The sequence below is a fragment of the Syngnathoides biaculeatus genome, chromosome 18 (genome assembly GCF_019802595.1).
Source record: "Syngnathoides biaculeatus isolate LvHL_M chromosome 18, ASM1980259v1, whole genome shotgun sequence".
Lineage (NCBI taxonomy): Eukaryota > Metazoa > Chordata > Actinopteri > Syngnathiformes > Syngnathidae > Syngnathoides > Syngnathoides biaculeatus.
The window spans coordinates 697769-723512 of record NC_084657.1 but is presented as its reverse complement, the minus strand read 5'-3'; the positions used below and the strand labels follow the sequence as shown (position 1 = coordinate 723512).

General features: G+C 47.1%; 4 protein-coding genes across 15 annotated transcripts; 2 read left to right on the top strand and 2 right to left on the bottom strand.

Moving 5' to 3' along the window:
* The first annotated feature begins 300 nt into the window (after window positions 1-300).
* On the top strand, window positions 301-2107 carry sat2b (spermidine/spermine N1-acetyltransferase family member 2b). The gene is made up of 6 exons (XM_061804078.1): window positions 301-484; window positions 586-637; window positions 1002-1085; window positions 1215-1316; window positions 1697-1737; window positions 1821-2107. The coding sequence occupies exons 1-6, from the start codon at window positions 422-424 to the stop codon at window positions 1998-2000; spliced, it is 522 nt and encodes a 173-aa protein (XP_061660062.1). The 5' UTR covers window positions 301-421; the 3' UTR covers window positions 2001-2107.
* A 278-nt stretch (window positions 2108-2385) lies between these two features.
* LOC133491778 (claudin-15-like) lies at window positions 2386-6782 on the bottom strand. Of its 2 annotated transcripts, none has more exons than XM_061803365.1 (5): window positions 6516-6782; window positions 4158-4322; window positions 3298-3379; window positions 3104-3214; window positions 2386-3028 (listed from the first exon to the last, which is right to left on the bottom strand). In XM_061803365.1, the coding sequence occupies exons 1-5, from the start codon at window positions 6730-6732 to the stop codon at window positions 2935-2937; spliced, it is 669 nt and encodes a 222-aa protein (XP_061659349.1). In that variant the 5' UTR covers window positions 6733-6782; the 3' UTR covers window positions 2386-2934. The 2 variants fall into 2 exon arrangements, with proteins under 2 accessions (XP_061659349.1, XP_061659348.1); XM_061803364.1 differs by lacking the exon at window positions 6516-6782 and adding an exon at window positions 4866-5594 and having other exon boundaries at window positions 2388-3028.
* Window positions 6783-8675: 1893 nt separating this feature from the next.
* slc25a35 (solute carrier family 25 member 35) lies at window positions 8676-20819 on the top strand. Its single transcript, XM_061803036.1, has 8 exons — window positions 8676-10586; window positions 12217-12282; window positions 12389-12541; window positions 13232-13366; window positions 13453-13528; window positions 18492-18544; window positions 18727-18908; window positions 19932-20819. The coding sequence occupies exons 1-8, from the start codon at window positions 10212-10214 to the stop codon at window positions 20293-20295; spliced, it is 1404 nt and encodes a 467-aa protein (XP_061659020.1). The 5' UTR covers window positions 8676-10211; the 3' UTR covers window positions 20296-20819.
* LOC133491647 (mitochondrial ornithine transporter 1-like) lies at window positions 13705-25255 on the bottom strand. Of its 11 annotated transcripts, none has more exons than XM_061803043.1 (12): window positions 23292-25255; window positions 22700-22798; window positions 22042-22300; window positions 21816-21953; window positions 21246-21421; window positions 21010-21168; window positions 20739-20937; window positions 16466-16531; window positions 16185-16317; window positions 15343-15449; window positions 15235-15274; window positions 13705-15105 (listed from the first exon to the last, which is right to left on the bottom strand). In XM_061803043.1, the coding sequence occupies exons 2-7, from the start codon at window positions 22752-22754 to the stop codon at window positions 20816-20818; spliced, it is 909 nt and encodes a 302-aa protein (XP_061659027.1). In that variant the 5' UTR covers window positions 22755-22798; window positions 23292-25255; the 3' UTR covers window positions 13705-15105; window positions 15235-15274; window positions 15343-15449; window positions 16185-16317; window positions 16466-16531; window positions 20739-20815. The 11 variants fall into 11 exon arrangements, with proteins under 11 accessions (XP_061659027.1, XP_061659029.1, XP_061659032.1 ...); XM_061803045.1 differs by having other exon boundaries at window positions 15235-15270; XM_061803048.1 differs by having other exon boundaries at window positions 13705-15274; window positions 23292-23583; window positions 23631-25255.
* Between the last annotated feature and the right edge of the window lie 489 nt (window positions 25256-25744).

Here is a 25744-nt window from a genome sequence, read left to right as displayed (position 1 = left end):
CGTATAAAACACATCACATTTAAAGGTGAACTTTCTCAAGATTAAACGTGAAAATATCGCGTTAAAATGTATGACGTTGAAACATGACACCGATTTGTTTTTCTGGTGTGGCAACAATTTACATGTCAAAGCTAAAGTGGTTCGTTCTCAAAAGGTACATAACATATAAATAATCATTTTCTGATACTGTAATGAGATAGACTGTACTCGATTTGGAAAAATATCATCAAGTTTATATATATATATGTGTGTGTGTGTGTATATATATATATATATATATTTTTTTCCCCTGGCCGCAAGGTGCACGGATGTATTATGGCTGCTTCCCGTGTAGAAGCCGGAAGTCTTATTGAAACGTTTCCGGTGAGCGAATAGTTTAAAGTTCGCCCCACGCGATTTGTTTTGTTGCATTGTTGCAAACATGAACTTCCACATACGTGCTGCGACTAAACAGGACTGCAAAGACGTCGTGCGCATGATAATGGTGAGCGTTGTGCCTTTTTTGGATGATAGGATCTCGGTAGAAGTACGTCGACATACAAAAACAACAACAACAACAAAACACAATCGCATGTTGTTTTGCAGGAGTTGGCCCTGTTTGAAAAGATGTCTGATCAGGTGAAAATATCACGTGAAGGTAATCAAAAAAAAAATGGCTTCATAGCAAAATCTTGACACATGATTTCTATGTTATGACGGTAAGGTAAATGATGCAAATTAAGATTATTCACGCAAAGAGATTTAAAAAACAAAACAAAAAAAAAAAACCTTTCTATCATAAATAGTGGAAGTCTGGATCAAATGAAGTCGCTCATCGCAAAGTTTGAGGAACGTTGGACTGACTGAATTGCGCCAAATGACGTCACTCTCGCCATTCTCCTTGCTTGCATTTTTGGGCTGTTCTGTGTGGAGCCCGTTTTAGAATCATCATCGCTCTTCTGCCAGTTGCAGCAGTACTCTCTGCTCATAGGTGAAATGTGCCCCCCCCCCCTCCCAAATAGAATTGGAGCGTGACGGTTTCTGCCAGAATCCCGCCTTTGGATGTCTCATCGCGGAGGTACCAGAAGAGAATAAATCTAAAGAAGGTGAAATATTTGTGGCATTGTAGATGCGTCCACATGTTTGTTGGATTCCTCCCAATAATGTCAGCTGTTCTGTACATTTTTACCATTTCCTGATTTGCCAGAAGCGCTCATTCATTCATGTCCCATCAGGATTGACCACCGTCGGGTACGCCCTCTACTTTTCCACCTACAGCACGTGGAAGGGACGATCGATGGATTTGGAGGATTTGTACGTGATGCCTGAATTTCGGGGTGAGATATGATGTGCAGTTTTGTGAGCGATTATGAACCGCAATCTCACAAAGGGTGGACGAGTCCTTCCAGGTGGACTGTATCCTTCGCGGCCCCATCATGCATCTCTAACGCTAGCGTACCTTTTTTCGTGGTCCTTTAACCTTTGATTTTTGTTTTATTTTTTTTTATACCACAGTTGACAGAAATTGTTTGCGTCGGGTTTTCACATGAAACCCCCAAAAATGTCGAGTTGATGACATACGATCGCATTTTGGAAGCCGCGTTTGCCGGGCCGCCCCAATTGCAAAGACAAGACGCTGCTCCCAAAATCCACGACGATAACTTTTTTTTTATCTATATATTAAGATTTTCTGTCATTCCATGATGCCCCCCATCAGGATTTGGCATTGGAAAAAGCTTACTGAGCGCCGTTGCCAAGGTAAGGATACCTGAAACTAAAAGTCGTCGGAGGTGCGGGCGTACGGTCGATGTAAAGCGGTGGCGGCCATGTTTTTCGGATAGGTGACCAAAGAGGAGGCCTGTGCACGTTTGCAGTTGGGCGTGTTGGACTGGAACACTCCGTCACGAGACTTCTATGCTGCCAGAGGAGCTCAAGATCTCACCGTCAGCGAGGGGTGGCACTTAATCCGTTTTGACGGAGCGAACCTGGACAATTTGGCCAATGACGCCTCAAAGATTTAAAAACGTTTTTTTCGTTATCTTTCCTGTTCAACTGTAAACTGTTTTTGTTTCATGTGTGTGGAAGGATTTCAAAATCCTGCAATAAATATTCCCCTGGTTGAAAACTACTTTGACGTTGTTTGCCTCATCTTTTTTTTTTTTCCCCCCAACTGTCATGACGTGAAATCGCTTAAGAGGTCATCCAACCTCTGTTGTGATACTGCGTCTATCCCACAGGGGGCGTCCTCATCACACGAACTTGCCCCAGGCGTTTAAATTATGACGTTCATACTTCGTCGTACGAATAGCTGTTGGGTGGAATTCAGTGTTATTCATCAGCATTATTGCAAAAGTCTTTTTATTGGATAAAAAGCAGTACAGAGAGCACAAGTGTATTCCACCAAATGAAAGCTATACCATAAATATTTCCCCAAATTCATAAAGTTCACAGTGATTGTTTTGTTAATGGGGGTGGGGGGGGGCTTATTATGTTAGCGTTGTTGCGATAACCCAATCAGGTGGGATATTGAGTTCACAATAGCTGGAAATTAGGGATTGTAAAATATGTACAAAGGTAATGATTTGGTTTTGATTCTGATCATGTCTTGTAAAAAAAAAAACCTAAAACTAAAAATCCCTTTCTGGGACAAGAATTATTTCTCGTTATTGTTTCAGTGAGGTTGCTAATGCACAGAAGTCTCGATATTGCAGCCCCGATCACGTGGTCGTCGCCCTAAAGATATTGCTATCTTTACTGCGCGACTACCGTCCTGTTCGACTTCAACGTTTGCGTAAAGATCACGATGCATGTATGTTACAAGTTGGTCTTAAAAAGGAGTAAAAAAAAAAAAAAAAAAAATAGAGAAGTTTCAGATTGAGCTGCACATTTCTCTGTTTGATGGCGTCTTCCTGTTGAATATGCGGTTGCGGGTTCAAACCACTTCTCGGCCACTCGTCACACGTACGCGTTTCTTCCGTAGTTGCTGGGGGTGGAGCGCGATGTGGTGGTCAGCACACGCCCCCTGGAGGACGGCTGGTACGGATAAGGCCTAAAAGAGGAAAGGCCAAATGGTGCGTGTGCTCTCTGGCCATCCTTGGGTCAACTTTCCTCTACCTACCCCTACCTTTTTTGGCCCGGCTCATCGACGCCGCACGCACACACCAGACATCCGCCTCCGCACAGGGCGAGTACGGCCGAGGACCAGCCGATGTACAAACCTTCTCCGATCTCGTACCTGTGCGGCGATGACATTGAACAAAATGGATCCCGATCTGCGTGGCGTCGTCCTTCAAAGTCCACTGGAGTGCGCGCACTTACTTTGTCCCTGGGTAGTCCTGGTCAAAGAACTCGTGTGTGATGTTGGCTGCGTACCAAGACACGGCGATCATGGTGCACGTTCCTAGCAAAAAGCACACCAACCGCTTTAGGAATTTTTCGCCTTGAATACAGGCAGCGTTCAAACATTCTGCTTTTGTGACCTTTTCCAAAACCAAGAAGAAGAAGAAGAAGAAGAAATATACCATCAAACCCGACAGAGACAAGTCCAGTGAGCTGGGTTCACATTGTGACAATTACGCGAAATTGATAACGCGACACTGTGTTGAAAATGGCTGCAGCAGTTTGACATGGAGGCTGCTGCTTCTTTTCCTTTCGGCTTGTCCCGTTAGGGGTCGCCGCGGCCGGCCGCTCGTGATTTAGTCCTGGAAACTTCAAAGGTGCTGGTCCAATCATTTGTTTCGGGAAAAGGATCATTTTGACCTTTTATGTCTTCAGTAATGGATTGAAATGATACTTAAGAACTTCTTGCTCAGACTGATTATGTGAGTTTGTCTGTCGTGAGCCGCTCATCGATAATCTTGTTAACCTTCGACGATAAGTTGCAACGTTGAGACGCTGATAAATGAACTGGCTGAACTTTTATGGCAATCCACTGACACGATTGGCGACTGCATTTGCATCGATTTGTGTAGTTTTTGTTTGTTTGTTTTTTTTTTCCAAGGCAGCAGGAACGCCTGATTGGAAAAAAAAAAAAATGAAATCAAAGACTTTTGTGTACACAAAGACCCACGATAACCCTTTGAACTGACTGGCCGCCCGCCCACTTTGAGATGGCGCCAGGCAGAAGTGCAATTTATCCCAATTATTGTCAGTCGGCATCCATCTTGCTTGATACATACCCTGTAGTAGGAAGAAGACGCCCCCAATGGCGGCGATCCTGCCCTTCAGGACGTAGTTGTCCCCTCCGATTTTGGAGCACTGCATCCCGACCAGCGTTCCCACCAGGCCGAAGGTCCCGAACACGATCGAAGCGATCATGAGCGCTCGAGAGGCTTGTATGTACCCTGCGCAAACAAAACATCCATCAAGGGAACATTTCGCGGCACACGCCCACGGAAAGCCCTTGACAAAGCACCAAGTGCAATAAATAAACATTTTGAGGATTGACTTCTCGTAGTTCTTATTCATGAAATTAATCTTCAAGCGACGGCAAGGAATGTAAGCAAAAACAAAGTAATAGGATGATTGAATTTTAAACATCTAGAATACTACGCTACTCAACTTCAGCCGCACATTAGTTGAGCATCTCTGGAGGCCGTAAAGAAACATTTCAAAGTTGTTTTATGCTCGCTTTACTGGGGGTTATTCTCGTGTGTCGCCTTTCATCTGCTCGTATTTTTTGTTTTATACCAGCAGTTTTTATATTGCCCGCAGTTTACCAAAGAGCAGAGCGACGTGACAATTTTCAAAGTCTCCCATTCAGACGACTGTGTGCTCGATCCCCGCCGCTCAAAATGTGCACGAAATACTCTCTCGGGCCGTACTTGTTTGTTTGTTTGTTTTTCAAGCGGATGAAGTGCAGTAGAGTCGCCGAATCCGCCACGTACCGTTTAGCGCGAGCAAGGACGGGAAATCGCGGCAGTTGTGAACGCCCGTCGAGTCGGTGGCGCAGGACATCCACAGGTTCTCGTAGATGGTGGACGTGGTGATGACGTTGCCGTCCACCGTCGACACTCTCCAGTACCGATTGGGAAGGGCGATGCCCACCATCAGCCACCCCAGAAAACCCAAGAAGAAGGCGACCGCTTCCACGACGGCATTCATAGCTCCGCGATTGGTCTCCGAGCTCTCCGGAAAGTCCGAGACTTCTTCCAAATGACAACCAAACCTCTTGGGGTTTTTTTTTTTTTGGGGTTTGTTTTTTTCTGAAGCCCGGCGTTCTCCGTCTTCATTAGAATATATCTCCCAGCAGCCCTTGAGCGAGGATGCTTCGGAGCCCTCCAAATGAATGATTAATCCCCGAGCGGGCCCGTTTAGGAAGTGTTGGCCCATCTTTTTTTTTTTTTTTTCAAAACGTCCACGTGTTTTGCCCGAGTGAGCCCGAGTGAGCCCGAGTGAGATCGGACCTCGACGCCTGCCGACGAGCAGACTCGGCCTCATATTTGTCACCTTGTGACAGTTTCTTGGAACGTTGCGACCGGTGCGGTCGGAGGCCTCCGCCTCAGGGATGATGACGATGATGACGATGACGATGCCGATGGGAACGTCGTTGTTGGCACGGCGGCACGTGCCCACCCGTTGAAAAAAAAAAAAAAATGAAGGAAAAATGGACTTGTCTGTCGCCAAGTGTTTCAATTGTATATATGAAGAGTTCGGACGCAAAAGCAAACATATCCATTTCTGTTGTTTCTGTACATTTCTTACATATACAGTATATAAAGCAAAGACTCTACAGAAACAACAAAAATGGATATCTTTGCTTTTGCGTCCGAACTCTTCATATCAAATTATTACGAAATCGTTCTTCAGGTTTAAAGATTCGGAATTGGAGTATTTGTGGATTGAGGGAGATAAAAGTGCATTTCAAGCTTTCAAAAGGTTTTCATGATCATTTTCATATTCATATTCCCCGTGTGTGGTATTCAAAAATGCTCAACAGAATTGTTTTCCCTTTTTTAAAAACGATTATTTTTCTTATTGATAGTTTCATGATTTTGAAAAAAAAAAGGCAACATTTTGATTTCGAAATTGATCATTTTGGAAAAAGAGAGAGAGAGCTGTGTGCAGTGTGAGAGGACAATAAAACCAAAAGAAAATGTGGACAAATGTTCTTTTCTGTCATGTATACAAAATGAAGGAAATACGGTGAAATGGCTTAAGAGGAAGACAAAAATTCCAAAATTTGGATTCACTTTGAACTTTGCAGAGAGACGGAGAGAGCTGTAGGGCTTTTTTTTTTTTTTTTTTTTTAATAATTGCACATGAACGATTTTGTCTTTATGCCATTTAAGGTCATCATACAGGGATGTTTTGCATAAAGTATACTTTTTACATTTTTTTCAAGCAACGCTGTCCAGCAGCACTCCTATTATTGATGATGACGATGATGATTAAAAAGAAAATGCACACTCAGCTCTAAGGTGGCCCCGAATCATCAACACTTTGCAATCACTAAGACTTAACGCCGATTATTATAATGATGACGATGATGATGATGATGATGATGATTGTACATGAAGCAGAAGAAGTTGACTCACCCGGGAGGGCAAAAAGTGACGGAAAGTCCCGGCAGTTGTAGATTCCGGTGGAGTCACTGGCGCAAGACATCCACAAGTTCTCGTAGATGGTGGAGGTTGTAATGACGCTGCCGTCGTTGGTGGATTCTTTCCAGTAGTGGTCTTGCAGTGACACGCTGACCATCAGCCAGCCCAGAAAACCCAGCGCGAGTGCTGTCATTTCGCTCACGTCCCTCATTTTTGCCACCTCTTGAGGAGCTCGAATGGCGACTTCGCCATCTGATGCGCATTTTGACGTGCGCCACTTCGCCTAATTTGAACATTGATTTGTTGGCCGCTTATATTCACGCCCAAAATTGATTACATTTCACGTGGCTGCCACGTTACCGTAGAAATGTAAGCATACGAGGAACTCCCCCCCCCCACCCCCTTTTGATCTAGCAGATGCAAGATGTTGTAAAATGCGTGGCGACATGTAAATACAGTACTTCTTAGATGAAGTGTGAATATTTGGTGCTGTTCAGATTGGCAGGCTTTTTTTTTTTTTTTTTTGGAAGAGAAAGACGAAACTGCAAATAATAATAATAATATTTCATCACGCAGTACCGGGGAACTAAATATGTAAGTGACGTGACGTAATGATGAAGTTTTTGAGGTATTTCAAACTCGATGAGCAAATACCAATCAATGGAGGGCAGCCATTGAGAAGAGTGCAGAAGAGTCCACACAAAGCGGTGGAAAGCGCGGCTGGTCCCTGATTTATAGGAGGCAGAAAGTGTCTATTTTAGCGCTGGTTAAGCATTAACATGAAGGAAACACAAAAGATTCATTGAAATTGTAAAGATAAGTCAGCTCGGTAGATCTTTTTTTTTTTTTTCCTTCTACTGGAGCATATAGAATGAATCAACAATGATGTGTGTGCTTTTCAAATATTTTATCAACATACTACAATGCTGTGCAGTAAAAGAGGTTTCTCAATACCGTAAGAAGGCTATATATATATATATATATATATATAATATATATATATATATATATATATATATATATATATAATATATATATATATATATAGCCTATATATATATATATATATATATATATATACACACACACATGAAATAAAAGTTTTCTTCATCAAAAGGAGCACAAAGTATGATTTGGGGATTTTCTGTAACGCAAATAACTGTGAGGACCAAAACGTGATTTTTTTTTTTTTTTTATGGTTTTAGTTTGTATCTTATCAAAAGTCAATTTTCTACTGTTGTCAAGCAATCAGCATGAAGTTCAAAGTTCTGGTCGTATACTTCCAATATTCAGCAGACATTCGGGCTTGAAATCATAATCCTTTTTCTGTTAATATTTTATTTCTTTGCCCTTCCCTTTTGTCAAATGAAATTTGTCCGCGTTGACCTCCTGCGCTTAAAGGGGAAGCGACTTTTTTGGGGGGGGCTTCAGGCTCATTGTCGCCCCTTCCCCCCCCCCCCCAAAAAAAAAGAAAAAAAATTGGCGAGCCCCCCGTTATTCGCAGTTTTCGCCATTTGTGGTCCTATTAGGACGAACAATGATGCTGCATGAATTGGAAATGAACGAAACTCGGGAAACGGACACGAGACAAATCACGAAATATGGAAAAGACACAGGTGTTTTTTGCAGCGCAAAAGGCGCGAGTGGTCGCCCTGGATTCGTTCCTTCGGACAAAAGTGATCAAATCAGAATAAGGTTAAGGTAAGTATTGTATACGAAAGGAGCGCTTGGAGTTCACTCTCAGTCGAGCCATATTTCAATATAGTGTGTGTACCTTGGAACGCTCATTATTTGAGCGTGGAACGAGAGTTTCGACGAGGTGACAGCTCGAGTACGCGGTGTAATAAATCTGCGTGATTCATTGCCATCGCTGCAACTTTTTATGCGCAAATGCCATTGGAAGACCAGCGTAAAATTGGCGCAAACAGGGAAGCGCATTGCTCATTTCAAACACTCGTGAGCGTCGCCGAGGTCTGAGTACACGTGGACAAAGTAAAAGGGAAAAAGTTCATGCTGGCCCGAATCCCATTTGTGCGTGACGTGCGTCTGCCTTTGACACAGGAAAGCAACACTCAATGTGTGTTCATCAAGATTTTTTTTATTCATTGCGCTTCTATATCTGTTGAAATTCTGGTACAGATGTGAAGAAAAATCACAGCAGAAGTCGGTACACTCGAGTCGCCTCGGAGGGGCCGCATAAAATCCCGCAGTCGGCCGAACGGGCCTTGAATTTGACGCCCGCCGGTGTTTCAAAATGTTAATACAGCACACAGTACACAACATGGAATGTCCGAGTAGACTGAAATGCAAGTTTTTTTCCACTTTTGTCCGTGATTACTTACTCTTTTTTTTTTTTTTTTTTTCTTCAGCAGGTTTATGCTATGCTAAGGCGTCACTGCCTGAACGCAGATGGACTGCAGTTGAAGGCTGCAGTCTTGACTTTGGCATTTTTCCCTTTTTAGCTGCTCCTGTTGCTGTAAGCCGTGACTCGGTATTGCAGTTGTGACGTGCAGTGGTGTAAAAACGGTACTACGTTAGGTCGGCCCCTCAACAGGGGCCGAGCAGGAACGAGCTCCGTGCTGCTCTCTGCTGTTCAAAGACTAAATATGTATTCCCAATATACTTGATCATCATCAGTAAAAAAGAAGAAGAAGGAAAAAAAACGAAATAGTCAGGGGAAGTAAAAGTACAAACTGAATGTGTTGTAATGTTGCATAAGTGTGAACACCCTGTTATCAGTCAGCTGTGGCCACTTGTAAGCGATTACGTTAAATATTAGTCAGCGCACTTCGTGCCCGTCGAGGATGCTCCGATCCACCCCAGATAAAGTCAAGATGTTCTGCTTGTCTTTCCCTGGCGTTTAATTTTGTTATTTGCGTTCCAGCAGAAGGTTCAAGGTTTTGCGCGAACAAAGGTTGCTTTTTCTTTTTCTTTTTAACTGTTCATAATGGGAATCGGATTTAAGAACAACATTGGGTTAGGTGAGTGGTGTTGGAGATACGGACAAAAGTTTATACATTTTCTCCACAAGTCATTTTTGTGATGATTTGATGAAACCATTCAAACAGAAAGTGCCTTTTTGGGACACTGGACGTGTTTTCGTATTTGAACCATATTTATGTATTGCAAATAAATGCAAACTATTTGAATTGGGATCTTGCGAGTTATGTTGCCATTTTTAAAAACCACATGAAAACGGTTCCACAAGATGGCGCTCGACCAATCAGCACAGTGAACGGAAGGGGAAGCGACTGTTTTGATTGGCTTGCGAATTGACGCCAACACGCTGCATTTCCGGTTGGCGAGGAACGTCAGAGCTCAAATTTTGTTTTGTTTTCTAGTTCGTGCGGGGTCACGTGTCAAATAACTTTTGGGACGTTCAAGACGAAAAAAAAAAACCCCCAAAAAAAACAATTTGTCGTCTTGCAAATGTCAACTGCAAATAGGGAGGGACTCGTAGATTGTGACATTGAAAATGTCTTTTGGCTTCATCTCGTCTCGATCGGTACCATTTCCGACTCGGTGAGGTGTCCTTGAAGGCAGCTCGCGCCCGGCGCGTGACGCGGTGCGCATGCGCGTCGCCTCTAGTCGGCAGCGACGTCTCTTTTGGACTTGCGTCGACGCCGTTGTGGACGAAGGGCCACCCGTCGAGCCGTCGAGCCGTCGAGCCGGCCCGCTTAGAGACGGTCCATGGACTTCCTGCTGAGCGGCGCGGCGGCGTGCGGGGCGTGCCTGCTCACCAACCCGCTGGAGGTGGTCAAGACTCGCATGCAGCTGCAAGGAGAACTTCAGAGTCGCGGCAGCTATCAAGTTTATTACCGGAACGTCTTCCACGCTTTCTACACCATCGCCAAAGTGGACGGCGTGGCCGGCCTGCAGAAAGGCCTCGTGCCAGGACTGTGGTACCAGTTTTGTATGAACGGAGTCCGACTGGGCTCGTACGCCGTCATCGAGTCGTCGGGCCACATCCACACCGCCGAGGGGAGGGTCAGCGGAGCCAAGGCCGTCGCAGCCGGGGCGACGTCGGGAGTGGTGGGGGCCGTGATGGGCAGCCCCGTCTACTTGGTGGGTCGTCGTGCCCCCCAACCTGAAGTATTTCAGCATTTTTTTTCACGGGGTCACATATTGGAGCGGAGGACGTTCTGGACATACTTGCCGTCACGCGGACCTACTTCCGGTGCCACCTTTTGCCGGTGTCCTTTCATTGGGGGGGAGGGGGGGGGTTAAATAAAACAGTCTTTATTGAGACAGTCCGCTCAGGGATTGGCTCACCAATGGGAAAAATTCCGCCCGGATTTCGACGCAGACGGATTTCGGTGCGAGAAACTTTGCCAAAAAAATGATCAAAAGGCGTACCTGGCAACTTTTCGGAGCGCCATCCTGTATAAACTACCCAAAAAAAAAAAAAAAAAAAATCCTTCTAACATACCGAATCAAGTGATATGTCAAAATAACAGAGGGGAAAAAAAAAACAAAGTTTTTCAATGATTTTTATTGTAGATCTCCATAATGATCATATCTGAAGTTAATGTCTAATTCTACTCAGAATGATCAAAAAGATGGCTACAATACCTGAGAGGGAGAGATTCGCCAAAGGGAGTCAGTGATGGGAAGAGAAAAATGTTTGGAAAGATGACATATCAATGATCAATTGCTTATTTTGAGTGAATAAGGAAGAGCTGATCTGTATGATAAGTGACACGAGCTCTTGTTCCCATGAAGGCATTGTCAATCTTAGTAAATGGAAAGATTACCTTGACACCCACCTGGTGAAAACAAAGCATTCAATTCTATTATTGTAGCGACAATATTTGTCATGAGGCAGGCCCAGGCGCATAACTAGTGAGCCTAGCATGCACGCTATATTAGCTAAGAGCTAAATCAAATTCATTTCACCCACCAATGATCAAAGTCAAGCTCAAGACAAATGACACTCACTTTTTGTTGCAGTGAAGTAATAATCGTCGTATAGCTCCTATCTCGACAGGTGAGCATCACCAATAGCGTATCGTTAACGATTTGATCGATTGCGACGGCGGCTGGCTGGCAGCTCCTCGGCCTCAGCCTCCACGTTTCGGCGGTGCTCGACCCGAGCCGAGGATTTCCTGGAAAGTTACCGCAAATGAAAGTATTTTGCTAATCTGCGCGAAACATCATGCCTGCTGCCACAAAAATATTTGATGCAAGCGACGTTTGGAATTCCCCAGATTTGTTTTTCCCCACAATAGAGTAGACGAGCACCATTCCGGGCACAAGCGAGCGGAAATTTTTACAATCCGTAGGATTTGTGATATATGTCCGTGTACGTAAGATTCGCCACGAAATCCGGCTAAACCGTACGAGTTGACAGGTATGAAAAGGAGTGTCTGGAAGTCATTTCAGAACAGGATGAGGTGTGTATTATTCGGAGAACACGATAAGCGTGAATGAGCTTTTTTCTTCTTTTATCTAAAATGGCAACCGCTAATGCTAATTGCTAAGATTAGCCTGGGTTGCCGGCGGGAGTTCTTTGGCGGTACGTGCACGCGGGCCCACTTTCAAATCCTCGCCGTTTATTTGTAAGACGACGTAAGTATGTTTTTTTTTTTTTTTTGCTGGGGATCCTATATTATGTATTTACAGCTCAAAAGTACGAATCGAGACAATTGGGAGTGATTTGTTGAGTTTTTGCCCTCCTTTTCTGCCTCTTGGACAGGTCAAGACTCATTTGCAGAGTCAGTCGACGGCCTCCATTGCGGTGGGACACCAGTACAAACACCAGGTAGCACAAATGCTAACTTCCACGGCGCCGGCAAATGTTTGCTGTAAGCTTTTGCCGGTGTCGCACGTGGGCATAACGACGTTTTTCCCGGCGCCTCCCCCGAAAGGGAATGTCCCACGCGCTGGCGGCCATCTATAAGGAACACGGCATTCAGGGACTGTGGAGGGGGGCCGGCGCCGCCATCCCCAGGGTCAGCGTGGGGTCGGCGTCTCAACTCGCAACCTTCTCCTCTGCCAAAGAGCTGGTGCTTGATCTCCAGGTGAGAACGCGCGACGACGGCTTGGCGCCGCTTCAAAACCTTTTGTGTCAAACCGCAAACGGGCGACGGGGAAGCGTTTTGTTTTTTTTTTTCCCTGCAGGCGGTGGAACCTTCTGGAACAGAAATGTGAAACCTTTCAGTGCCCCCACCCCCTCCAAACGCAGAGCTTACATAACTCCAACGGCAGAGGTTCCAGGGTGTAAATTTAACGCCTTCTAAAAAAAAAAAAAGAAAGAATAATACCCACAGGAAACCGTGTGGTTAGGCCACGCCCCCGAACCCGCCTCTCTCGGAACTGGTCAACTCCTTCTTGCAGAGAAACACCCTTTAATCGCACTGCTTTGTATGATTATCATTTAATTATTACATTTTTTTAAAATAGCAAAAATAGCTCACTTGAGCTGGTGGGTCAAAGGTCAAAGAGTTTGACGCTGCCGCAGTTTTCCACCTCCTGTCCGACCAAACTGGAGAAACCGTGTGCCAATGGGTGTGGGGGGGCGTAGATAATGCTAATAATAGATAGCGTAGCAGATGCCTACATCACGGGTGTCAAAGTCGAGGCCCGCGGGCCAGATTCGGTACGCCGGGGCCCTTTATTTGGCCCACCAAAAAAATGTCCTGATCCAAACTGTCTTTTGCGTGTGTGGATCAAAGAAATGGACATATTCGGGTCCCCCCCCCCCCCCCAAGGTGTTCGCCAAGGACAGCTGGCTGGTGGCGCTGAGCGCCGGCATGATCAGCAGCGTGGCGGTGGCGCTGGCGATGACGCCTTTCGACGTGGCGAGCACGCGCCTCTACAACCAGCCGGTGGATCAGCGGGGCCAGGTGAGCCCGGTCGGGTCGGTGCGCTTTCATCCGGAGGATCACGCTGATACTTGTATCCGAGCTAAACGTTGCTTTTTCCTTCCTAGGGGCTGCTTTACAAAGGCTTTGCCGACTGCTTTTCCAAGACTCTGAAGAAGGAGGGCGTCGTCGGACTCTACAAAGGTTTGGGAGCGTCTTACTTTCGGATCGGGCCTCACACCATTCTTTCTTTGTTCTTTTGGGACGAACTGCGCAAATTGTTCAGATAACGCTGCGGGAAAAAAAAAGTTTATTTTCACCAGGTTAAAGAAAAACCCGGATGTTTTTCTTTCTCCGGAGAGGACGGGTGATGGTTTAAAAAAAAAAAAAAAAAAGGGAAAAAGGAAGTGAAAAGTGTTGCGCGATGTTCAGCACTCCCCGGCCGACCGTTGGAATGTCCAAATTGAGCCCACGCGCCACTTTTGGTGTTGCAGAGAGTTCAATGCCCCCCCCCCCCCCCCAAAGAATCCCACTGGTTCCAACCAAGTCCGTATTTAAAAACGTAAAATCATTTATATGGAGTACTTAGTTTTCTCATAATTGTCAATTACATACAGGACAGTATGGACAAAGTGAACGAACAAACGCATGTGAATCATGGATTCGCGCCCCCCACCCACCCACCCACCCCCACTTCAATGTTCCACTTGGTGCCAGAAAACATGCACACATTATTTTGTGTATTTTTTTTCTTTGTTCTGAAACATTTTTTTGGGGGTGGAGGTTGACTCTAATCTCCTGTACAGTTTCTGTGTAATGAGCATTCATGTAGCAAGATTTAAAACATTCGCGAAATTGTGCTTCTGCCGCTGCTTTGCTGCTTTTTTAAACTTTTTTTTTTTTTTTTTTTTTAGGTAAAACCATTTTAATAAGTGTGAAGTACATCAAGTCTTGATTTTGAATGCATTTGACTTGACAAGAAAATCTAAGAAAACGTCCAAATATTTGCAGACGCTGCTCAGCTCGAATGAAAAAGTAGAGCTTTGATGACAATTATTATTATTATTCTCGACACTGGCTTATTTGCCTGTTACATTTCCAAACGTCCTTTGTGATATGAGCAAAACACTGGAGAGAATGTTGTATAAAATCAATGTTTTTGGCGTGTCCAATATGAGCGCCGCAGCACTTTGTAGTTATGCACTGTACTTGAAATTTTTTGCCCAATTGGAATCGGACGCGAGGCCTCGATTGACTTTTTGTGTACACGGAAGGAACAAAACAAACAAATAAATCACCTTTTGAGCCGAGGATGTCGTGGATGTTTTGCCCCCCCCCCCCCCCCAATCTTATGATTTCATTCTACTTTGGGCTATTTTAGGAATGACAATGAAGTTAGAGGTCACATGATGCTGCCCCCCCCCCACCTCCCACGTGATACTGAGACACGGAAAAAATGTCACAGGCCTGCTGATATTGTGCAAGTGACAGGGCAACACTTTTCTAGTATGAATCCAATTTGAAGGGGGGTGGGGGGGGGTCATTGTAAAGCCGTCCTAGCGGTCGCCACGTCTGCTGCACGCTGCCGAGGTTTTGGGCCGGTGTCGCCGTTCTTCCGGCGCCGGCGTGCCAGTTCTTCGGATTCTTCGGGACTGGGCCTGCTTTTCTCCGTCCTCCGTCTTTCGCTCGGTTCTTTTTTCGCTCCCGCCGAGGAGGACCTGAGCCAACAAGACGCAGGCCGACGCGAGGTAGCCCGCGGTCGCCAGAGGCTTGCCCGAGTCCTGCAAAGAGCAAAGTTCAGCAAACACAATTAGTGCCCCCGCCCCCCCTAAAAAAAAAAACCCCCAAAACATGTCTGTAGCGAAGTGAAGGCAAGGCCCAGAGAGGCTGCGCAGGACGGCAAAACGGACGTGGCGGACAGCTGTGGCCCGTGTGAAAGTTCCTTCCTGCCTGCAAATGGAGAATTAAGCAGGCTGCTTTTCAGCTGACATTTGGCTTTCTTGGCGCCCGCTCGGGACCTTGCTCAAAATTGTTGCTGGCAAACTGGAAGAGCCCACGGCTGAGATGACTCGCGAGAGCCCAGCAGGACCACCGAAAACCCCGTCAACCGACACAAACGAAATTCCTGCCACAGAAAAAGAAAAAAAGACACGAATCACGTCTTCTGGTGGAGAAGCACGGCCACAAGGTGGCGCTGTTGCTTTTCCCAGCTAGTTCCCTAACGTGTACAAAATATTGATAATCCATCATAAGGGCTAAAATTGACATAATAGGCCCAAGTTCTCATCAAAAACCAAACCGAGGTTTTATTCCTCAAAGGTGTAAGCTACGTTATGCACAGTTTGAACATTCAGATAGCAGCTCAATGGAAGACGTTTCCAAAAAAAAATTGAGCTCGAATGGCGAATAAAAAAAATTCAAAGCTAAACACAACCGAGACGCGCCAGACTCAAAAATTGATCTGCAGCCTTTGAACATTTCATTCAGGCAGAACTCGGGAGTGGGGCGCGTTTCCGCTCACCTCTAGCGCCCCCCCCCCCCCCCCCCCGGTAATGCAGCACGAGGAAGACCACCACCGCCACCGTCTGGATGGTGGAGAAAAGCCTCTCCCCCCAGGCGCTGTCGCAAAAATGCAAATGCGTGACTTCAAGTGTCGAGTCGGAACTTGCACAAACTTGCGTGGCGCTGAAAAGAGACTGCAGCACACTTCTCCGGGAAGACCCCCCCCCCCCCCCCCAAAAAAAAAAGCCCGCTCGGACATATTGCTGCTAATCCCAGCGAATCAAAAAGTGCTCGTGGGTTTATGCGCCAAACATTTTTTTTGGGGTCACGACACCGTCGTTGTTGATTGCTTGCTTACAAAAGCGGGAAGTCGTGCGCCACGGCGAACAGGACCGGTCCAGACGAGGCGTAAAGTTGCAGCAGGACGGAAGCGGGCCACAAGCCGTCCGCGCTTCGGCTCCGGAGAATCCGGAGCAGCTGCGGGAGCTGAGCTGCGACGAATCGTTCCGGGGGGGGGGGGGGACACACACACACACAAATAGCAAAGTGGGAAAGAGCCGATGTCGCGGACGCCACCCAATCAGTGACGACGTCAGGAAGGCACTGGACTCGATCAAGAAAGACTGACCGCCGGCTTACCGAAAAGCGCGTCCACAAGGGTCCGCAACCCGGCGATTTTCTTGACGAATAAACTCAAACGCGGCACTGGAAATAGGAACAAAAGACGCACGCACACAAATAAAAAAGTGAATCGGGCTGCGCACACTCGTACAAAACTGCTCTTGGACGGCCCCCTCCTCCGAAGATCGGGGGGCTCCAAACCGGGCCTCACCGTGCAAGCGCAAGTCGACGAAAAGCTGCGTGCAACATTTCTCCGGCGTGAAATGGGCCACGACGAGGTCTTTGACGACGGATGAGGGCATGTTGACTCTGGTCCAGGCAAGGTAAAACCTTGGTTTGGTTGGGGGGGGGCGCCTCCTATTTTCTTTATTTGAAGTTCATCTCATCAGATTCAATTCATAATCACTTCAAGTTCAAACGGCGAAGCCATCCAAAAAAAGTTTGACGTTAAATTAAAAATATGCTTTCCCAATTGATGAAAATCAAGCGTCCGGTGTCAAACTCAAGGCCCGGGGGCCAGATCTGGCCCACACGCGTGATTTTTATGTGGCCCACAAAGTGTGTCAACTTCTGTGATTCTTGTGAAAATCTGGACCAAACCATCAAATTGTCATAATATTGATCAATAAGTGAAAAAAATCTACTTCATACATTTGATGATGGCTTCGGTCTTTACTTGAATTAGTTCTTTTTTTTTTATCCCCCGATTTGGATAACATTTTGGTGGTAGATGTTTTTCCAAAATGTTTGTTTGGTTTTAGTTCAGGGATAAATTTGCTCATCATAAATGTAGCGCGAAGGTCTGAGTCCAGGAAATCGACAACAAGAGATTTAGTCAAGGAATTTTGATGATGACAAGATGAAAAGACCTTTTCCAGGACATTTAGGACTCATTTCCTTGACTTGACACTTTTACGATTCATTCAATTTTTGAATGTGTCACCACACCAGACATGAATTGAAATCATATTTATTGTGAAGCTGAAAGCATGAAACTGATGATTTGCTTTCTTATCTGTGACTGATTCACGTGAACCTTGTCGGGAATGGCGGAAATCGCCTTAGTGACTCAAAACGGCCTCGGCCAATTTGGTTAAAGAAGTTAAAGATCAACTCCACGTTGACACAGATTTGGCATCGCATTATTCATGTGCTAAAGTGAACACACACACACTCACACAAAAATGAATTTGACTACAATAGAAATCATGGCCTGACCTTATTTTCTGCCCCTGTGTGTTATTTGCGTCCGGAAATCGAGAAGTACAAGTTGTTTTGACGGAAAAGAAAAGTCGCCGGCACCAATCGTGGCATTGTCTTTGTTCCGAGGCCAAAGGTTCGGCTTCTGAACAGGTTCGGGTGGAATTTATCAAATCTGCGATCCGAAACTTTGAGACGTTGCCCAAATGTCTGAAGGCAAAATTTCCAACGTGTGTTTCGATGCGCGTTCGGGTACACAAAATGTGTGTACGTGAACGCGCGCAACTTGTGGACGTGTTCGCCGAATTCTTGGCTGACGTGAAGCGTGCACGCGCATGCCAATAGAACAAGGATTGTCTCTCTCGGTTTGGAATGAGTCACATTTTTCTTCTGTTTGTCCCAATTTGCACCCCCCGCCCCCGCCCCCCTCCACACCTTCACGTCACTGTACAAGTACGCCTGCTTTTGCTGGGTTAGGGTCAGTTTGAAGCTTGAAATCGGAGCAACAGGATTCATTTTTTTTTTTTTACCCCCCCCCCACGACAGGACGTGCACCGGGACATGTTCGCGTTGCATCGCTCTGACTTTGTACCCTTTAGCGCTCATCTCCATCATCTGTAACGTGGTGTTGTTCTTTCCCAACGGCGACACCAAGTATGCGAAAGATGGCCATATTTCCGAAGAGGTGAAATTTATGGGGGGAGTGGTCGGCGGGGGGGTCGCGGCGAGTGGTCCGTCACGTTGCGCAACACAAAATATGACATTGCGCGTCCATTTTGAAGCTCTTGGCGTTGTGCGGGATTGAACCCAGTTTTTCTTTTTTTTTTTTCTCATTTGCGTTCAGGTGCTGCTGCCGGCGCTTTACATCCACTTGACTGGGGGGAAAAAGGATGCGGGGTGAGCGGCGCCCAATTGCGGGCTCGGCTTGAAAATCTGCTTCGTATGCGTTCAGGTTCCAGTTCCGCTAAAAGAGAGATTTGGGCTTTGTGTTTCGCTGCAAATAATGCTCGTCTTCTGTGAAAATGCGTCGATACTTGGAAATAAGACGTGAAATCTTCACGTTTGGTGCTCTTTCCAAGACTTTGGGCAAGAATGCGCGAGGGAGGGCTGGACGTCCGGCTGAACTTGTGCCCCCCTCCCCTTCAGATGTTCTTATCGATCGCGTTTGCGGCGGTGGGAGTTTGAGCGTGGCCGCGCTGGCCCTGAAGAACGGCCCACTCTGTAAAGTCGTCTCGATCTGGGCCACGCCTTTCAAGGACAGGTAACTTCCGGGTCACTTCTTTTTTTTTCCCCACTTTAGCCAGATTCAGTTTCGAGCTTTCTTCTTGTGATTCAAAACAAACAAGCAAAGTCATTCATCTGCGATGACACGCTGCTGCGACCCCTAACGGGACAAGCCGAAAGAAACGTCCTATTTGCTTGACACGCTGTAGATCACAGGTGTCAAAGTCAAGGGCCGGGGGCCAATTCTGGCCCGCCATGCGATTTTCTGTGGTCCGCTCAGCAGAATCCTGTGCGTCTTTTTCCACGATTATTGTGGAAATATGTACAGGCTGTCATAGATCATAAATGGTAATACTGTCATATCGTAAGCGTTCTTATGTTACCAAATATGAATACTGTAGTTGGAAGCCGACTTACTCTTGATATCTGATTCCATCAAAAGTTGTTGGTTTGGTTTTTTTTTTACTGAACACAACAACCTCGCGGTACACTCACATTATTGCAGCAAACCTTGACTGACCTCTAGTGTACTTTTGTCATTACTACATTCCAAAACCCGTTCATAAATCGTGTCTAAATATGATACGACTAAAGGTTTTTATGGTGTCACATTAGTAACGGCATTCTGAGTCAAACCATGAGTTTGACGGCCCTGCCGTACATGATTATAACGTTGCCAAATATGATGACGTCCTAAGAGCTTGGGTGCAAAACGTTTTGAAATCCATTCATCACTTCAGGGGTGTGAAAGTTTTTGTCGTGGTCGACGTTCTCGTAAGGGTTTCCCCCAGAGGGGTGTTATGGCTGTGAAAGCTTAAAAACATTTCATGGACACAAAATTCAGAAACTCCATTTGAATCCGCAATCAAGGATAGCGGGTCTTGCGCATTTACGAAATATGACAATTTGTGTCGCGGCACTCGACGCACTAGATTTGCTGTGGCGGGCGGCGTAAAATCGCACAGTGGGTGGGATCCGGCCCCCGGACCACGAGTTTGACACCCGTGCATTCTGCCAATCGTGCCGGGACTCAAGCCCAGAACTGGTCCTTTGCGCCCAGCGACCCGCACTACCTGAGCGACGACAGGTGGTGGGGCAAACGCACGGAGCCCGAGAACGTCGTCCGGTTCAACGTGGGCCTGTTCGGCACCCTGCTGGCCTGCGGCTGCCTGCAAGCGCTTCTGTGCGCCGTCCAGATGATCAACGGCCTCGTCGGCTGCCTCTGCGGAACCTGCGGCGGGAAAGGCGTCGTCGGAGCCCCGCCCGGACAGGTCGGCGTTTTAAGACGGAACCCAAAGTTCACGATAATCTTCATCGAGGAACCGGAATTCCACGTACGCCTCACGCTAACGATAGGAACACGAGATCCGCGTACGTCGCACCCTCGCCGTTATATTTCACTTCGCTACAAAGTCCATCAATGATGCCCAAAGAAGACGTTCGACTGCAAAATCAAAGTTGGTAATTATGGTTGGCACCTTTCTCAATACAACATTTCGACAAAGGAGATTATTGTACTGCAAAACTGTGGCCTTCACACACGCGCGCAAAAAAAGTCGAGATTAAAAAGGCCGAGGCCGTACAAGCCGAGTTGAAACAAAAGGCAAAGAAGTCAGTCAGTCAGTTATCACAATTGCGCGTTTGATTCCGTTTCAATTCATTGGCTTTGTTGAAAATCGCTCCGTAAGATTTCGGAAAAGGACAATTTCAAAGGAAACCTGAGCGAGCGTCTCCCATTTTGGTGCCATTCACGACATTGAGGTAGGCAACGACGACAATTCCGCGCGGAGTGGCGGTCTGGGAAAAAGACTGCCGGCTTACTAATGCCGGTTAGATGCAAAACCGCGTCGGCGCGGGCGTTCCCCACCGTCCTCGAACGCCACACCGGCGGGAGTTGGCGGCCCGAATGCGTCGGCGCGGCCGCTCCTCCCTCGCTCGTGCGAGTCAGCCGTCGAACCGCTTCATCATGACCTTGCGGCTGACCTCGTAGCCCAGGAAAAGTGCGCCGTTAGCAGGGAAGGTGCGCACCATGGTGGGGGTGAGACCGGAGTAGAGCGCGCCGACACCTGAACGCGGGCGGGACATCGAGACCGTTTCAAAGCGCTCCGGACGGGAAAGCAAAATACGACAGTCGCTACCTTCGCTGCGTGCGATGAGCCAAAAGGTTTTCAAAAAGCCGCCCTGTCTGCCCGTCATGGACATGACCTGAATCCGAGACTTGACGCAGTCCATGGGGTAGACCGCCAGCCAGAGACAAGCCCCTCCGAAGCCCCCGCTGAAAACAACGGGCGCCACGCCTACGCAGCGCCCCGAGGAAGACGCAGCACGTAAGACGCTGGACCGCCGCCGGCTTCCCGGAAGGCTTTGCGCTCACCTATGTCGTCTTTTCCACACTTCATGTATTCGGCGAAGGCGCTGCGGCACAGCTCGTAGGCGCCAAAGAAGCAGAAGTAGCCGGGGACCTCTCTGGCGACGGTGGTGCTCAGGCCCTGGAAGAAGCCTCGGGGACCTTCGCTCTTCATGATGGACTTGACCACGGACCGCACCGAGCTTCGGGGAGAGGACACGCCGGTAGGGATGACAAAAAAAAAAAAAAACATTCCCGGCAAACATAGGCGACTTTGGACCGCGAAGCCCGAGCGCAGCTCAGTAGAAGCCAAATCTCGTACTTCCGAACGGCCTTTGACTTCGGGCCTGCTGGCCGAATGCTAACGAATAGCATGTGAACAAAAACGCTGGCGCAATGCACGAGGAGCCACAACAGAACAACGGCCAATGATGTGTTCTATCTTCCCGGTGTCAACAGGGGACATATTTTGTCCTGTAGTCGTCGCGGTCCATACGCTGGTACGCCACAGAATAATTCCTTATGCTTGTCTTATTACAAGTGCCCCGTACCGCTCACCCAATTTTGATGCCAGAAGACTTGCTGTAAAGCGCTTACTTCTGACTCCTCGCAATCTTGCCCGTGGCCTCCATTTCGTACATGGCTTGCAGACGACACTTGACCAGCTCCGTCGGGCAGAGAACCAGCGAAGAGAAGACGGACGCCGCCGAGCCGGCGCACGCTTTCTGCACGTCACTGGCGAGCAAACGCGCGGCCATGTGAGACGCGCGCTCCCGACCGAAGGCGGACGAGCCGGGGGCGTACGCGGCCGCGGCCCGACTACCTGAGCGCGGCGTCGGCGCGCGTTCCCGCCGCGACGCGGATGAGCTGCTGGCAGAAGCCGTAGCTCATGAAGAGCACCGAGTTCTCGGCGATGTTGGCCATCAGAGCCGGCGAGGTTCCCCGGTAGAGGCCCCGAATGCCGACTTGTTTGTAGGTAGACGTGATGCAGTGCACGAAGCCCCGGTAGAGCGCGGGGAAGGTCTGCATCTTCACCTTGGCCGTGTCCAGCGGTTGTCCACTCAAGACGCACGCGGCGCCCCCTGGCGGGGAGACAATGTGGACAAACAAACAGCCGGCTTTTGTCACAGTCGTCGTAGTCGTCGTCGTCGTCGCGGTACCCGGAATAATTCATTCCTGACATCTACTTTGGTTCCTCGTATCGCGTTGAGACTCAGAGAAGGGCAAGAAGAGAGCAGAGCACACGGCAGAGGCAGAAAGAAAGAAAGAAAGAGGCAGGCAGATGTCGACGGCCATTTGGTCGAACTTTACAATCTTTCTCAATATTTGCTCACCAGAACTGGAAAGTCAGCACGCGGGTTTAATACTGAAAAGGCCGCGATGGGGCCCACGAGGAACACAAAATGGATGCACCGCACCGCGCCGCGCCGCGTGATTCGGTTGTCAAATTTGGGGACGGGCGGAAAAGCCAGCCCGGTTACCTATGGCGCCCGCAGAGAGGTCGATGACGGCCTGAACCGCAGCGTGAGGCGCCATCGTGTCCAAAATTGCCACAGCGGCTTTGGCTTCCCGTCAGGCACCTGAAAAGCACATTGGGCAGATTCGGGAGACGCATTTCAGTCCATTTGCCAAACACCTCATTTATTGTACTCGTTCCTGAATCAAATATTTCATCTCCCCCAAATGATCATAACTTCCAACTAACAAAAAAAGTTCACCGTCACAATAAATTGCAATTTTTTTGTACTCATTTTATCATGTACAAAAGTGCTTTTTCACAAGCATGGCTGGCCCATTAAGACATCTTAGATAAACCTTTTGATAAATAGTAACTTTTAATTGGCCATAAACGCAAACAAACGCTCGTTTGTGTCCCTGGGGGCCTGCGAACACTTTGCACAAGTGCAAAAGTGGACCGAGCGGTCACGTTGTTGCCCATCTTGGGCGACAAACTACTGGGCCGATAACAATAATATTAACTCGCAATGGATAGGTTTCGACCAATCGGATAAATTAACGACGGGAAAGAAAAAAAACAAACAAAAAAACCAAACTTAAGGCTCGACCTGTCACCTGTGTTCTCTGACCCCTGTGACACACAAGATGGCGCCGTTGGAACCTTCGCCATACTGTAACGGCGTACTCGGCACATTTCTTGAACGCGTTAAAGTGAGAAAGGGTTAGGTTAAACCTGCACTAGTTTGGACTTGATCGGCTAACATAAACCAGCAGCAGCAGCAGCAGGTAGTGGACTTCTTGTGCAGAAAACGTCGATTTCTAGTAGGCCGCTTGGAGACTCACTTAGCGATGTAAAACGGAGGAAAGTGATTTTTATTTCCTTTTTCATTTCTGCAATGACACGGTGCTGAAATCACCGGCGGTAGATATGGTATCGATTGAGTATTTGCATACCTCCGATGGAGCTCTTCCACTCCGCGGCTGACGTCGACCCGGCGACTTGCTGATGCTGGCTGGCTGGCTGGCTAGCTAGCTAGCTAGCCCCGTAGCTAACTTGCCGGCTAGCTCCAGTTGCTAACGTGCGGCATGCTAGCGCGCACCCGACCTGGTTTGCGACATCTTCCGCCCCCCTCCTCACACCGGCCTATTGTCTTCCGAGTCAAAGGGAGGACGCCGCCGCTCATCCGAACAAGACTGGAGGATGCTGCGTTATATCTTCAATGTGGTCCCACACTTTGCTCCATCTTCCAGGTACTGAGCGACAACGCCCGTCTACTCTTGGAATGGACTTTCATTGGACGGGCGTTCGTATTTCGTCACATTATATTAACTCAAACCAATATGGAGCCGCATGTTTCCATTAATTTCCTTGACATGGGGGGGGGGGGGGAAAGTAGTATTGTGAAAGTCTCGAACGCCAAACTTCCGCTTATTTTGTTACGCATTTGTCGAGCTCCCTCTGCTGTTTATTTCGTGAAGTGTTTTCTAGTAACAAAAGTAACAATATTGTTTTTGTATCATTTGAATGTTTTGTTTTTCATAACAAAATGGATTTTTTTTTTCTTTCAAGTTTTCAAACTAATCGTCTGTATATTTTGTGGAATGTTTTCTCTCCCCATGCCCCGATTTATCAAGTAAGTGACACCCTCCCTCAATGCAATCATAAAAACGTCTTTCAATGAATTATCCGCGGATTTTCCTAATTTGCAGTCCAGGCAGATCCGTCGACATCATTTCCATTGATGCAATAGGAAATTCCTTCTCAATATGTCCGTGTTTTTGTTACGTCCTATGATACTGGTATGGGGAACCCCCCCCCCCCCGCCCCCCTCCCTTGCAGGTGACAGTAAAATGCGGTCGAATTGATGCAATCTGTCTGAGAATTTGCACAGGAGCAAAGTTCAACGGTACACGTATGTACCATAAAATGTGCAAACACAGCATTGAGTACAACAAGTACCACCTGACAAACAAATTGTGGCCAACGTGCAGGTCTCATGTGACTCTAAATATTGATGCAGCGGATGGATTTGTTCACGCCGTGCGCTTTCGTCTACTCGGAACTCCGATCGAGCGCGGTGCGTATTGAAATTTTGGGAAAGTTGATTTACTGTCAAAAACGTTCAGTCGGTCGCCATTTGCAGTATTTTTGGGAGGTTTTCATTGAACTCGCTCCCCTTTTTGTTATCAAAACAAAACGCTAATGTTGCCTGTATGAAAATCTGTTTGATGCTGAAAGAGTTACTGACACCAGTTATTCTCCGTTTGACTGCAAATGAGTACGGACGGCCTCCAAATCTCAGTATTCGGCCTCCTTAACTACTCCTACTAATGGCTCCCGGGGGCCCAGGAAAGAAAACGTATCTCGTCCGACGTGCAACAGCAAGTAAAAACCAAAGCAAAGCAAAAGAGCCGACCGCTTGTCAGGCTGTGATCTTTGCAAAATACCATCTGGTGGAGCCCGGGATTAAAAACCTCAAGTCTTGCTAATGCCTTCAAAAGTTTCAGCGGCAGTCGAAATGGGAATGTTGCAAAACAGTCAAGAAAAGACTCACAAATGCCCCATGTTGCCTTTTATACATACACACACACACACACGTATATATATATATATATATATATATATATATATATATACATATATATATATATATATGGAGAGAGAGAGATATTATTTAGAAAAAAAAACATTGAGGTTGTCTACATCACAGACAAGTATCATCAATATTCTGTTTGGAAACAAATTTGCCGTGAACTGATTGAAACACCCCCCCCCCCCCCTCCATGCACCTGATTTTTGACATAGTTCACTCTTTTTGCACAGCAATATCAAAGTAGTATCAATAAATTGAAAATACATCGAATGCTCTTTCGGTTAAAGATGTCTTGATTGTACACACAGTTTCGTTCCCCACACTCAGAAGCGTTTTTGTTAATTTTTTTTTTTTTTTTTTTTTTGCCCCGCGACCCGAACGATGTCCTGTCGTGCTCTCAGACGGCGAGCGGTTTAAGATTAGGACGACGTGCGGTCAAAGAGGCTCCGTAATCCCTAATTCGATGAGGGCCAC